This window comes from Rhinopithecus roxellana, chromosome 1 (genome assembly GCF_007565055.1).
Source record: "Rhinopithecus roxellana isolate Shanxi Qingling chromosome 1, ASM756505v1, whole genome shotgun sequence".
In the NCBI taxonomy this organism is placed as follows: domain Eukaryota; kingdom Metazoa; phylum Chordata; class Mammalia; order Primates; family Cercopithecidae; genus Rhinopithecus; species Rhinopithecus roxellana.
In genome coordinates this window covers 88,194,654-88,209,951 of record NC_044549.1, presented here as the reverse complement: position 1 = coordinate 88,209,951, position 15,298 = coordinate 88,194,654, and the positions used below count along the sequence as shown (strand labels likewise).

The following is a 15,298-nucleotide window of genomic DNA, read 5'->3' as shown; positions in this document are numbered from 1 at the left end:
CCCATGGGCTGTATTTTGTGATCTTGAGCTAAACCGCCTGGGCTCCAAGAAAGAGTCCGAATACTGTCCTAATTGTAATGGTGGCAGGGAGGCAATGATAATAATAGTAACAATAAGAAACCGCTGGAAGGTTTTCTAAAAAGCAAGTGATGTGATCCTCACTGGTTAGGGTTGCAGGTCATGTTACAGGTGCTTTAAAATTGATTGTTAAATAACAGGCAGACATTCTGAATGAAAAGGAACTTATTTTAAAACTCAATCTCCTAGAATATCTAGCTCAGGGGTGGTAGCCACTGAAGGACTAAAGATAGTATCACTACAGGGAACAAAAACCTTTCTTAGTTGCTGTTTCAGAACATCTACTAGTCAGGGTTTTTTTTTAGACCTGTATGAAGGAAGGCCTTGGATCAAAAAACCACCGTTGGTTATAAGTCAAGCAATCAATTGAAACATAAAGCTGAATGGGAGCACACAGGCACATCAGAGAGACAATTTTCAATTTTAGGCATCAGAGGACCTGTTATAGACACCAGTGCTTCTGCATCAGCTAGACTGATTGTCAGTGTCACCATTAAGAAATCATTTCCTTACATTTTCTTTTCCTAACAACTGCAGTGGGAAGCTGGATTTCTATGAGAAAATCAAATGATGATTCCTTTCATTTCCCAAACCCCTTTATTAGGATCTAAAATTCAATAAGCTTGCTTACCAATCATCCACACAGCTCTCAACCCTGGAATAATATGGGACGTCTCCTCTTACCTGGCCATTTCTAGAGATTTCAGTCCAAGGACTGTGCCATTAACTTGCCTCTACTGTTTATTTACTGTTGCCATATTGTCAACAATGAAGCATCTTAAGATTCTGACCCATTCTTAGTACACTGTAACTGGGTAATGTCCCAATTTAGAAACTAATACAAAGGTTCCAAGGCCTTATAAAACACTTATCCCAGCCGGGTGCAGTGGCTCAAGCCTGTAATCCCAGCACTTTGGAAGGCTGAGACGGGCGGATCATGAGGTCAGGAGATCGAGACCATCCTGGTGAAACCCCGTCTCTACTAAAAAATACAAAAAACTAGCTGGGTGAGGTGGCGGGCGCCTGTAGTCCTAGCTACTCAGGAGGCTGAGGCAGGAGAATGGCATGAACCCGGGAAGCAGAGCTTGCAGTGAGCTGAGATCTGGCCACTGCACTCCAGCCTGGGGGACAGAGGGAGACTCCGTCTCAAAAAACAACAACAACAACAACAACAAAAAACACTTATCCCTATGCTGTCCACTCACTAAAGATTTGGGAAAAAAAGATCAGCATTTAAGTTGAACCTCAGTATATGGCAGTAGAAACATCTATGTGGTTCTTTACTCCTAATTTCTTTAAAAAAAAAAATAATGCACAAGGTACTTCCATACCTCAAGATCTAGAACATGAAAATAAAAGAGAATGATCTGAACGCTGGGTTAAAACCAAGGGCTCCATTCATCCGGCATTTGGTGTCACACCAGGCAGCAGCCTTCACCTCATCAACAATTTAATTTGGCCATGATGCCTCAACCCAGTAACTTTGACAGGGAACTGGGAAGGTTACCAGAGAAACACAACGGAATTGACAGAATTGGAAGGCAGATTTCACCAACTTAAATATCTGACCTTGATGCTAAAACCCAATCATTACAATCTGATCTAGGGCTTTGGGTCTGTTAGCCAGAATCTCCCAAGTGTGAACAACTGACTCCTTATATATAAATCAAGCCTTTTTTTGGAAGCAATCTAAGTCTTTTGCCAGCAATAAATCACTAACGTGAGATCACATCTAAGTTGAAAGTGAGGATGAAGAGCCTGCAATATGAGAAGGAAAATGACATGTTTTTGTTTCAGTCATTCATTTGTCCACCAATAGATTTCTACCGATTACTTACTGAGTGTGAGTTTCCTCCTGCAGGTATATAGAAACATTGAGAGCTTCAAGGAAGTGCTAGTTTAGTGGCATTAACTTATCTTTTACATTCCTTGCCACAGTATACCTTGCTCTATGATCTCTCTATTGACTATTTGTAACCTGTTATCTTCCCCAACACTATCACGTACATGAGACTTAGATGGGAAAATGTGGCTTTTGTTGAGTTGGGATACTCCACAGGGGTCCTCTTTGAAGCCTGCAATTGGATACCTATTTATTTGAGGTTGTTCACTTCTCAATGCTTTATGACTCAAAAACTTTATGGCCAAACCCAGTCAGACCAATAGAGCCAAATGTGGTCCTGAGCTGGGTGGGTAGAGAGCAACCAAATGTATTATAATAGGTAACAAGCTGAGCCATCTGAAGGTGCATAACTTGACAGCAGGTGGCATGTGCCCTGAACTCTTATGCCCCAAGTGCCAGTCATCGGAGGATAGCTTTATTCATTAGGAACTGCTTACAGTTCAACAGCCAGAGATCCATTATACTCAGAAGAAACTAGTGTTGTAGTGACGTACTGAGAATATACCAAAACAAGGAAGGCTGTATGTGGGCAGTATTTCTAGTATACGGATATTTTTCAACAACAATTCTTATGATTACCCATAATATACATCCATTATTATGGTGTTGCAGTCTCATTCCAATGTCTCATGCTTTACTTGGGGAGGGAGGGTATAGATTGAAGTCAGTGTTCAAGTTTCCTCTCCACCAAACATCCTGTGAAGCAGAGATGGGAGAAGAATCATATGCTGAGTTCTCATCTAACATTCGTTGGTATGAGGGGTTCGCTGGCCTCTTTCTAAAGGGGGACGTAAAGGTACTATAGGTGACTGCCAGTTCTGATGCAATTTTTGCTCTAAGGGATTCTTCTCATTCTTCCGCACCCTACAGGTTGTGTGCTAACCTGGATCTAAAAATATGAGCATTAGGAAAGTCCATTTAAATCATGATTGGTAGCCAGTGCCTGTCTTTCCAGGGTAAAATTTCACATCTTAACTGTCATGCAATGCATTACTTAGAAGCGATGAGTAATTTTCTAAAGCGTAAGCCCAGGCAAGTCACACTACTATCCTATAAATCATTGAAATACTTCTTCCCTTGTTTAAAGAACAAAGTCCAAGCTCCTTAATAGAGCACACAGGATCTTCTAGGGCTTTACCTCTACCTGTCTCTCCAGTGTCAGCTCTTACAGTCCTGCTAATTTATACTACAGTCTCTCCTGACAGTTCCCCCAGATATGTGACTATTTTACCTTCTGGGGACCCTCCTGCCAATGCCTAGATAGACATATTTTGCTAAGGGGAACCTAGGGTAGAAGAATAAAGTTATCCTTTTCTGAGCATTTACCATGTGGTAGAGAGTGTTTAAAGAGCTTTACATACTCTAATTTGCACAATTCTAATATCATTACAAATATATTTCCAGGTTCAGTACTGTGCAAATAGGCCAGTTGGCATAAGGCCACTTAATGATTACATTTCAAGAAAAAAAGAGGAAGAGGAGAGAAAGAGAAGGATTTCTGTACAAAGCAATTTGTCATGGGTTTATGGAGGTATAATTAATATATAATAAACTATTCATGTTGAAGTATGCAAATTGATCAATTTTGACTTATATATCTGTGAATCCACCTCCAAAATCAGGAGAGTGAACATATATTACCCCCCAAATTTTCTCATGCCCCTTTGTACTTCTTCAGCCCTTCCCTGCTTATTCACAGACAACATCTGATTTCTGTCACTACAGATTAATTTAGATATTTGAAAATTGATATAAATTGAATCATACAGTATATATTCTTTTATGTCCGGGGTCTTTTAATCAGCATTATTTGAAGATTTATCCATGCTGCTCAATGCATCAATTGTCCATTGCGGTTTTTTTGAGACAGAGTCTGGCTCTGTTGCCCAGGCTGGAGTGCAGTGGTATGATCTTGGCTCACTGCAACCTCTGCCCCCTGGGTTCAAGCAATTCTCATGCCTCCACCTCCCAAGTAGCTGGGTTTACAGATGCACACCACCATGCCTGGCTAATTTTTGTATTTTAGCTAGAGACAGGGTTTCACCATGTTGGCCAGGCTGCTCTTGAACTCCTGACCACAAGTGATCCACCCACCCCAGCCTCCTAAAGTGCTGGAATTACAGGCGTGAGCCACTGCACCCAGCCTGGTCCATTGCTTTTTACTGCAGAGTAGTATTCCATTTTGTAGATAAATCCATCCCAATTTGTTTATCCATTTACCTTTTCAGGAACACTTGTGTTGTTTTCAGGGTGGGGCTATTAGAAATAAAGCTACAAAAAAAAAAAATCCTCATGTACAAGTCTTTACATGAATACACTATTTCCTTTCTCTTGGGTAAAATACATAAGAGGAATGGCTGGAGCAGTATGGTAGGTATATGTTTAATTTTTAAAAATATCTGCCAACCTGTTTTCCAAAGCGCTTGTACCATGTTTTATATTCCCACTGGCAGTATATGAGCATTCTAGTTGTTCTTTATCCTCATTAGCATCTTGCATCATCAGTCTTTTAAGTTTGTATGCTAAGCAATTTAAATATTTTATTTTACTTAAACCTAGATATAGGAATAATTACACCTATGGTAAAGAGGAAAGAAGTGAAGACCAAATAAGTTAAGTGATATATCCAGAATGTACAATGATTAGGCTCAAAGCAGTATAGGATGGTGGAGTAGAAGAAAATGCCCAAATAAACCAGCTTCTAGGACCAGAAGAAAAGAGGGCAAATAAGACTGGAAAGAATTCACAGTTGGGCCAGTATTGTGACCTATAGTCTATGGAGCCGAGGATTTGGCAGTCCCCTGAGTGTCCATCAGCACACCATGCTCTGTTATGGTTTCCTGTGCTTTGAGAAAGATTCTTTCTGAAAATGAAAGATGGTCTCTAATGCTTTGAGAAAAGCTAGGGAACGGAAATGTGTCAGTTTATCCCAGTTCTGCTTATAAAGGTGAGGCCTGGGTCCCTATGGCTGTGTCTCTTAGTGGCTGAGGTCTCAAAGTGCAAGAAACCTCGGGGGAGAAGTGAGCTCCAGGGAGTTCTCCATGGGAGGTGGCAGGAAGATTCAAGGTCTGTTGTTGAGTCTTCCCTTTTAGAAGGAATTTCTCTTTCTGAGTATCTCTCTGTTCAAACTTTCAGTGATTAAAGCCTTTCTTTTAATGTTGTAAGCTATTCGCTTATTTGTTTTAGCTCAGTTCAGTTTTATACAAGCCCTTGATATTTACCTGCTGAAGTAGCTATTCTAGCTAAAGCAAGGGTCTAAGATGGTTGGGACTCCATTTATCCTAGGTGACTGCATCTGAAATTAGTTGATTCATTATGGCAGGAAGAAAAAGGACTGCACCATCCCAAGCCACTGCTAACACTAGCCTTGCAAACAGCTTGTTTCTGACAGCTGTTTAGAGAGAAACTCAGTTATCACCAAGGTCACAGCAGGCAACAGAAAGAAAATAGTTTCATAGGCTTCTGATAGAAACACGAACAGACAAAACCAAACAGCAGAAGCAAGACCTCAGCAACCAGTATGAGTTCCTATCACAGCATGAGTGCACCAACGGCATCAGCAAAAACTATGTACTGGGACACCTCTCTCTCCTGTGTGCCAAAGCAAGGTAAAGATTCTTACTAAGCATGTTAGAAGAGAAAATATGGATTTTTGTTTTAAAAGAAGTTTGGGTATATGTGTAAATATGTTTGTTTATATGGCTGGAAGTTACAACCAGATGATTGGACAATGATTGTCTCTAGGATGTGGGATAATGAGAGTTCTCTTTCTCTGGCTAGTTGTTGTTGACAATAGAGATTACTTTGGGAGGCTGAGGTGGGCATATTATAAGGTCAGGAGATCGAGACCATCCTGGCTAACACAATGAAACCCCGTCTCCACTAAAAATACAAAAAATTAGTCAGGCGTGGTGACGGGCGCCTGTAGTTCCAACTACTCTGGAGGCTGAGGCAGGAGAATGGCACGGACCTGGGAGGCAGAGCTTGCAGTGAGCCGAGATCATGCCACTGCAATCCAGCCTGGGCAACAGAGTAAGATTCTGTCTCCAAAAAAAAAAAAAAAAAAATTAAATAGTCGGCAATGTTATTTTCTAAATTAAACAAATTTTGAAAACTGTATTTCTATTGAAATAACAAAACAACATAACACAAAACAAAAGATAAGACTTACTCTACTCTCATATTTTCTTAATGCTTAAAAAGTCCAATATAGCTTTCAAATCTGCTCCATCTTTTCCAATCCCTTAAGCTTTCTTCAAACCAGTGCCATCTTTTGTCAAATTATTATAATAGATACTCAACTAGTTTTCTTACCTCCAGCTGCTTTTCACCCTCAAGCACTATTTCTAAAATTCTCATTTCAAAATACCCTATGCTCACATTTCTCCCACATTTAGAAATTTCTGCTGACTCTTCATAGCTTCAAGGAGAAAATTCAAACAGAACCCTTCACAATTTGGCTTTGCTGCTTTTTACCATATCTTTGCCTCTGCTATAGAGTCCAGCCCTACAAAACGAGAGGGTGGTGGAATTGCATCAGAGGAAAGATCATGCAGAATTCAACAGACACATAAGTCAATAATTCCTCTTAAGGTAGAACAGGTATTTCAGCTTACAAGCTACAATATTTTAAATTAACTTGACCCACTATATGGAAAAGATGTGACTCTTGCCAAAAGTTAATTTGGAATTCACATTATTCCAAAATTTGCACATAAAATGATGTTTCATTAATTCTGATTATACTCTCACATTTTATAAGAGTCAAAGTCCGTGTAAGTGCAATCTGTCTCTTCTCTATGTGCTATGTGTTGAAAACACTGTCCCTCACTTTTTAACATGTAATATAATTTGTTACTACATTGTTATGCCACTTTTTCTGCCTCTAAATTTTAGTCCACTTGTCTTATTTTCTGTGAAGCTCCTTCTCCATGTGCCTGTCCTTCATTCTTTGTGCTACAACTGTCATATTTCTCACACTTATTCAGTGTTTGTTTGAAGACCTGCATTGACCATTAGTGTATGAGTTCCTAATGGAAAAGAACACTGTTTTATCTCTGCATCACAGTCCTTAACAGAGTACCAGGGGCACAGTACATGCATTGTAAGTTTAATTACTGAAATACCATGAGAAAAATTTAAGCAAATCAAATAGTACAGAAGCATAAACTAATATATAGCTTCCTAAGAGAACCAGGGCTGCTCCTTGCTGTATGGCATTTGGCAATTTAACAAAAAAGGTTTGTAATCAGAGACAAAACCAACAAGAATTAAAGCACACCCCAATTCCCTGACTATTCTTTAAGTAGATTAATCTTTATGAAAACTATCATTGGTTTTCACACAATGACAGCAAACAGCTGAATGGGAAGAAGTATCAAGAATCCGAAACTAAATCAGAAATAGCAATGGATTTCAAATTCCAGTTCTGATTTGTTAATAGTCCTTATCTTAAAACTGTATAGAAAAAGATTTTAAGACCATACTAGAGTACACGGGAAGTGTGTCATAATTGATTAGTGATGTCTGCCTCGGGTATGGATGGAGAAACATTTATCTACCTGCCAAATATTTCTGATCCTTGTATTAGTTCTGGGCAGATTTTACTTTGTGTTCAGATTCTGAGGGGCTATCTGTTACATGCAGAAGATCAAGAGTTCTTGGTCTATATTCTCAGCCTCACTAGAAATACTGCTGGGGAACACCACTGTCTACCTATTCTATTGGTATCTCTGGTCCCAAGACCAGGGACTTGGTTCTGACTTTTTAATGGTCTCTGGCCCAAGCCTTGGGACTGATGCTTCATTTAGACATTCTAATCTTTGACTTTGTCTTTGACTGTGGATTAGTGTCTTTCTGATCTCCTGGTTCCTTGATTTCTGGACCTTCGCTTTGCTTGAAATGGGAGTTAATTGATTCCCAAAGGTTCTGAAGTTAAGAATCAAGTAAATATTTACAGGATGTCTTCTGTAAATGGGAAGAAAGTAGTAAGGCTTTTAAAAAGTATGGTTGGTGTCCACTGGTATTTTTCCAGCAAACTTGAAAAGTGAATAGTTCTATGCCCCATTCTAGACCTGTCGAATCAATAGGGGATTACAGGGTTGGGGAGACATGTGATAATTTGTTAAATTCCTCAGGGGATGATCATGAACATGAACACAATTTGAAGAACCACTGAGGTAAGAACCCTGAATTGGCTCAAAGTTTGCCTATAGTTGCCCCAGTTCGGTCACTTAGTGACCAAAGGCTCCAGTGGAAATCAAGTTACTTAAGTTTTGTAATGTACTCTGGTTCTGTTATAGTATGCACAGAAAAGTGGCCTATGGGTGCCATTTTAGAGGACACAATTCTTTCTTCAAACTACTTTCCTTTTTAGCAATTTTCTCTGCCCTTGAATTGCCTCAATCTTTTTCTTTTTCCTCTTCTTACCATCCTCCTATCTAAACAAACACACTTGTACACAAAGGAAGACCTTTGAGAACCTATGATCCCATTCCTTGTGTATCAAGATCATTTTCCCTTTGTAGAGTGACATCGCACAAAACATGTCTCCCTGCCTGTGTATAAGGATATGTTGACTTACCTAGAAAGCTCTTCAGGCAATAACTGGCTACAAAGCTCCAGATGAACATATCATCTATAGAATTTTTCAGATTTTGACGGGGTGGGCTGCATGTTCCCTACCTGAAGCATACTTCTTTTCCTAGATGTGCAACTCTCTGTATAATACAAACACAAGGCAAGCTTTTGCTTTTTATAGAAAATATTCTAGTCCTCAACAGATAGTGCCAGAACAAAATAATGGGATGTTATCACATCACATTGGGCCAGCCAGCTTCCACTGTGCTATTGATGTACCAGTTTTAGTGTGTTCTTGCATCATTACATCACCTAAATATAATTCCTGAAGCTGGAATCATTCCTTTGTGGTTAAAGTTCACCACTTCCATCCCTGGCCAAGTGGTAAGATGCTCATTCTGGAAGTCATGGGGTTAACAATGATAAAACAAGATAGCAGTAGTCTCCCATATCCTCCTTAACAAAAGCAAAAATAAACTTCATGGGGGTTAATATTTTGCAAAAATAAAAAAAAAAAAATAAGGAAAAGAACACTGCTTGCTCTTTATGTTGTGCTAATAAATTTGACAGAAGTTTTTACAGATATTCCTAGCATAATCAATATAAGTTCAATTTCTTGAAACAGTAAATTGTTATTACTGAACTCACTGCCTAATCTTATTTTTCCTGTTATAACTCTTTGATTTAAAACACTTAAACTGTTAGATCTAAAGAAAAATGAAAAAGCTGTGATTGTGTAGGTTGCTGGCTTGGCAAAAATCCCTTCTGATGTGATCTCTTTGATAATGTGCCACTTTCCACATTTTAAATGCCATAGTTTCATGTCTACACGCTGGTATTTTCTCATTGGTTGTGCATGCTTCTCTAGCCATATGCCTATAAGTGGATGTGCATTTTCATATAATAACTTACTGTTCCCATTTGGCAATTCTGTGCCTTTAATTGTGTCAATCAACCACGTAAAATTTCATAACCTATTGAGAATACCCAAAGAAAAATACGTGCCTTCTAAAACTCTGGTATAAAAAGCACACTGCTTGAAGACAGCTTAAATTTCCCCACACTCCAATTCTACCAACCCATTGTTCTCTAGAACAACTAGAATTCAATTCCTGAAACCTTGTTTCAATTTCAGGTTTTTAAATGAATGTATAAACTATAACTGCGACCTTACTGAAAAGATCCATAATCATGACTAGAAATGAAAAATGAAATGGTAGAGACATATATTGTCAAACAGGCATTATAATCAGACTCATCTATAAAACCACTATAATTTTTTTCCTTTTTATATTCCTCAAGAATAAACTTATCGGAAAGGTTTTATGTCTTTAACCTGTTGCATGAGGTATTGAGTTGTTTTAATGACAAAATAATTACTATCTCCATAGGCTTTTATGATACTCATCATTCCCTATAAAAAGTTCAATAGTTATCAACTTACCAGCCTATATTTGGGGATTTTTTTTTTCTTCTCTCTATTGTATTTTACCACTCTAACTCATATTTTACTATTCCCTTGGCCCAGGAATACACAGAAGAAATAAAATGATATTCAAGTTGGTTTCACAGACAGTAAACATACATTATGAAATTGAAACATGCTACGCTTATTGAGCATATATTTTAGAAGAACTTTCTCTAAAATACTTTATGACTAAAACCATAATCTGGAACTATTCACTCTCCTTGATTTTAGATTCTGTGTGGCTTCATGAAATATTTACTTTTTAAAAAACACAGTTCAAAATTATAGCCCCTCTGAATTACACAATTTAGGTACAACACATATTTTCAGCTGGAAAACTAGATGCCATTAATCCTTTGTATGATTATATGGAGAATAGAGGTAACAAAGAAAAACTAGAGTAATCTAATTCTGGGATACACAGGTTGTTGTAAATTTTTAGACATTCTAAGTCAATCCTTGTTTTTCCCACTTAAGTCCCTGAATGTTTCAGAGATTTGTCCAAAGTAACATGGAAGCAGACTAGACCCCCGATGTCCTAACATCTAATCAAGCTATCCCTAGGCCCTCTTGTGCTAAGTATGTCAGTTGGAACTCTAGGTCACAGTTGTACTAACATGCCAGAGCTGCCTACATCCTGTGAAAGACATCATATCTTATCAGTATCAATATATTAGGGTTGATATTACATGAAACTATAGCCACGTGGGTTAGTATAGAAGTCAGATGTGTAAGAATCATGTCGGAATCTGCCATAGAATTGTCTAAATCAAAGATTCACAAGACTTATAACTACCTGGAAGGTGCATGTGAACTAGCAAATATGTTGGCCTCAAAGTTTCACAGCTTGATGACACTAGCTCTGCACCAAATATTGACTCTTTCTCTTTTAGAAAGTCACGTCTCTGATCTCACTATGAATTGCTGGATGTGATTAATGTCCATCTAGTTGTAGGAAGACTATGGTGAAATGCTAACCAAATCTTTCCTATAGTCACCCACCTGGGTATATATTGTGCATATACAACTGGGCAACTCTACTCTGTTGTAAAGCTTGAGTACTAGATGCAATGGACAGTAAAGCCTAGGTAGCCACTAGGAAGAGAGAGAGAGCATTTACACTGGTGATAATAATGACCATCACACACTCCCACCTGGAGGAGAAGGTACTATGCTCCTCTTTTCCTATCCCCGAAAAATATGTGGGTAAGTGGAGAAGGTGGGGAATAAATGAGTATGAAGGGTTATTTTAGATAGATTAGATAATTTTATACTAGATAATCTCTCATTACATTTAATAATTCTATAATTTAATATATTTGAAAAGGCTACATCTGGTTGGTTTCCAGTGGAATGAATGTGGCTCAGTTTTAGATTCGTAGAGCATTGAAGCCTACTAGACCTTGAACTGGTTCTCTACTCTTGGGAATACCATTCTGCATATAGAGAACTTCTTACTTTATACAATCAATTTGGTTTCAGTACTTACAAAAATCAACACATTTTCAAAAAACATGTTATGATGTGCATTTTCACTTACCTTTTCCGCTGATTGAGCGGTGCCAAAAAAAATTGGAATGAAGGCAAGCCATACTATACATGTCGTGTACATAGTGAATCCAATGGGCTTGGCTTCATTAAAATTCTCTGGTACACCCCGAGTCTTGATGGCATACACAGTACATGTGACCATGAGAAGAATGCTATATCCCAAGGAGCAAATGATTTGGAGATCTGTAATGTCACACTTGAGAACTCCTCTGGCTTGCTCAGGGTTCATTGTCTTATGTTCATCATAGTCTATGATGATGTTGGGTGGATCAACACCAAACCAAATGAAAACCCCTAGAAGCTGAACTGATATTAAACTGGAAGTGATTGCCAGTTGTGATGTTGGGCTTATGAGTCTGGGAGCTGTTACTGATTTCTTGCCCTGCTCAAATATACGATAAATCCGATTTGTTTTCGTCAAGAGGGCTGCATAACTGATGCACATACCCAAGCCCAAGAAAACGCGCCGGAAAGAACACACTGCCACATCAGGTTTGGCAATCATCAGGAAAGTGATGATGTAGCAAAGAAAGATGCCCGTCAAAAGAACATAGCTGAGTTCCCGCCCAGATGCCCGGACAATGGGCGTGTCATTGTAGCGGATGAAAGTGGCCATAACAAAGATGGTGGCAATGATCCCCAACATTGCCAGGAAGACAGGAATCACAGCCCAGGGGGAGTGCCACTCCAGTTTGATGATGGGAATATCTTGGCATCCGGTTCGATTTTCATTGGGCCTCTGGTCATAGGGGCAATGCTGGCATGTCATCTCATCAAACTGGTACTGGTAACCATCGCAAGGCTCACAGGTCCAACAGCAAGGAGTTCCTTTCTGTGTCTTCTTTCTCTGTCCAGGCTTACATGGTAGTGTGCACACTGAGGGAGGTATCTCTCGGACTCCTTTACCCCACTGCATGTCTTCTATCTGTAACGTAAGAAGTAAGAAGGTGAATCAGGCAGATTCTTCCAGAGAGTAGAAAAAGAACACCAGCAACAAACAGTACTCATGGCAAGTGACATTTGAGCTGTGATGAGGTTGAATTAGCTTTTCCTCAGCTTGCAAGAGTTACAAGTATGATTTGAGCCCATACCATAGGACTCCAGCATCCTCACTCTTCACCATTAGTGTGTTCTCAACATGCCACATCTTAAGAATTCCCTAAGGCGATACAAATTCCCTCTTTCCCATTCCTGACTTTCCAAATATGAACATCCTGAAAAAGAACCTTAGGGGCTGTATTTATAACAAGTGCCCAGAGGATTCTTGTGAGCAGATAAATTGAGAAAAACTGGCATGCAGTCTACTGTCTTCCCCTGGGTAATAAATGTAAATGTCCCCAATCAAGTAAAAAACAAAAACAAGAAACTATGGCAGTATGAAAAGCTACACTCACCTCCTTTGTTAGGTGTTTTATTTTTAAAAAAAATGTTCTAAAATTATTTTGGATAATACTGCAGTGCTGGCTATCTTCCCTAAAATTCTGTAAGCATTACTGTCATTTTCACTGAGAACTTTTGCAGCAATGTTAATCTATTATCACAGGGGAGAAGTGGGGCTTACTATTGAAGGCTTTAATTGTATTAGACTATTTCCTATGAATTCAGGAATTATCTGATAAGAAAATAATGTGGTTTGGAAACCTTTCAAGGTTGGACATCCCCCATTTGCAGATGACATTTAGACTATCCTAGAGGAGAATGTATTTGCTTAATTGAAACATTGGTTTTTCTGGAGGGCAACATAACCAGCAGTGTTCTGAGAAATAATGGCATTAGAAACAACAGGAAACTTTACTATTGGGTGGAAATCTCATTAGAGTAGGCATCTCTCCTCTTTGCCAGCACAGCATCTGCTCTTTCTCTTCCCTGGTATCAGTTCCTCAGATTCCTTTTCCATGTGCTTTCGGTGCAGTTGAACTTACACTGAAGCTCTTGGGTTGTGCACATGACCCAGGCCTAACCAATTAGTATATTGTAGTGGTTCTCAAAATTGAGAATGCATCACAATCATATGGACTTATTACAATAGAGTCTGCAAGATTTTCTGATTCATCGGATCTGGGATGTGGCCTGAGGAATATGCACTTTTTTTTTTTTTTTTTTGAGACAGAGTCTCGCTCTGTTGCCCAGGCTAGAGAGCAGTGGCGCGATCTCGGCTCACTGCAAGCTCCAACTCCCAGGTTCATGCCATTCTCCTGCCTCAGCCTCCCGAGTAGCTGGGACTACAGGCACCCGCCACCATGCCCGGCTAAGTTTTTGTATTTTTAGTAGAGACGGGGTTTCACCGTGTTAGCCAGGATGGTCTCGATCTCCTGACCTCGTGATCCACCCGCCTTGGCCTCCCAAAGTGCTGGGATTACAGGCGTGAGCCACTGCGCCCGGCCAGGAATATGCATTTTTAACAAGATCCCAGGTGATGCTGCTGAGGATTGTTCAGGAACCACGTTAGTCAACTACTGATACATGCCAACCTCCTAGCCACAGAGATTGGGTCAGAGATGGCATAATTATGTCCCAGGTCATAGAATTTAATTTCATGACTTTTTCAGAGGTCACATAGGATAAAAATATTTGTTTTCACTGGACTCAGAGTTTCTAGGATATAAGGTGGCTAGTGCTGATGGTTAAAAGAAGGAGTTTATTAGAGACAGAAGCCAACATAGAGGGAAGTTAAGTGGAAAGACAAAGATCGCTGGTGAGCTTGTTTGAGCTCCTGGATATAGTTATCCCTGAAGCAAGAATTTTCCTAGACTATGACATTATGTAAGCCAATAAATTTATCTATTTTAAAATACTTTGAACTTTATTATTATTACTTGCAACCAAGAGTCCTGAGCAATATATGCATGAAATAGTTTTAGTATTCACAAGTCACAAAAGATGTACTACCTCTGCAAGCTATTATACAGAATAATTCCAATTAACAATTAAGGCTGATTTTCCCCATAAGTAGTTAATTGAATTTTTAATACAATTGAACTAAACAATAGACTAGAAAGATACTGGAAAGTCTGAGACATGTTTTCAAGTGCATAATTTTAAGAGATAAAGGCAAAAGATAAATAATATATTGCATATTGGAATTTCAGTGTTGTGTTAATATACTGAATGAAATGCATAGCGGAGAGTGATTCTTCCATCAATGCTTGAATGTGAACTACGTTCAAATTCTGAATTGGATGTAGCTAACTCAGAAAAATAAAGGGCTCAGGAGTTAAACTTGGTAAAACAGCATAACCTTTTAATGGCTGAATTTAAACTTTAACCAGAGACCCAAGCATCTTCAGATGACTCTAGTGTGAACTTATTTTACCAAGCACAAAACCCAAGTCAGCACTAATACATCGCTAACTATAAAGCACAATCTTCTCTTTCTCAATATGATAATTTTTGAGACAGTAAGTCACTGGAAGCCATCTCAAAGTCATAAAATTAGGGAAATAACTTATGACAGGAGAGAAAGATATGCATTAACTTTACAAATGTCAAATTTCAAGAGTTGGAAACTAAAAAAATTGCTGGTATTAATACAACAAAGATAAATACATTTGCCTGATTTCAACATTAGTGGTTACTAATGTGCCACATAATTAAACTTTATAGGAATACATGTAGGGCTCCTACAAATATATAAACAAATTATCATCATATGTAATACTTTAGAGCCAGTTTCAACTGCTGCCAACTCATTATTTTTCCCTTGGAATAAATTAAAATAC

At 38.8% G+C, this 15,298-nt stretch overlaps 1 protein-coding gene across 2 annotated transcripts in view; it reads right to left on the bottom strand.

The window, feature by feature from the left end:
* GRM7 (glutamate metabotropic receptor 7) overlaps positions 1 to 15,298 on the bottom strand; it is a 923,309-nt gene that overhangs the window by 150,533 nt on the left and 757,478 nt on the right. For both annotated transcript variants that reach the window (XM_030938287.1, XM_030938284.1), the window contains exon 8: positions 11,569 to 12,504. In XM_030938287.1, coding sequence (XP_030794147.1) covers positions 11,569 to 12,504 — 936 coding nt within the window. The remainder of the gene's footprint in view (positions 1 to 11,568; positions 12,505 to 15,298) is intronic.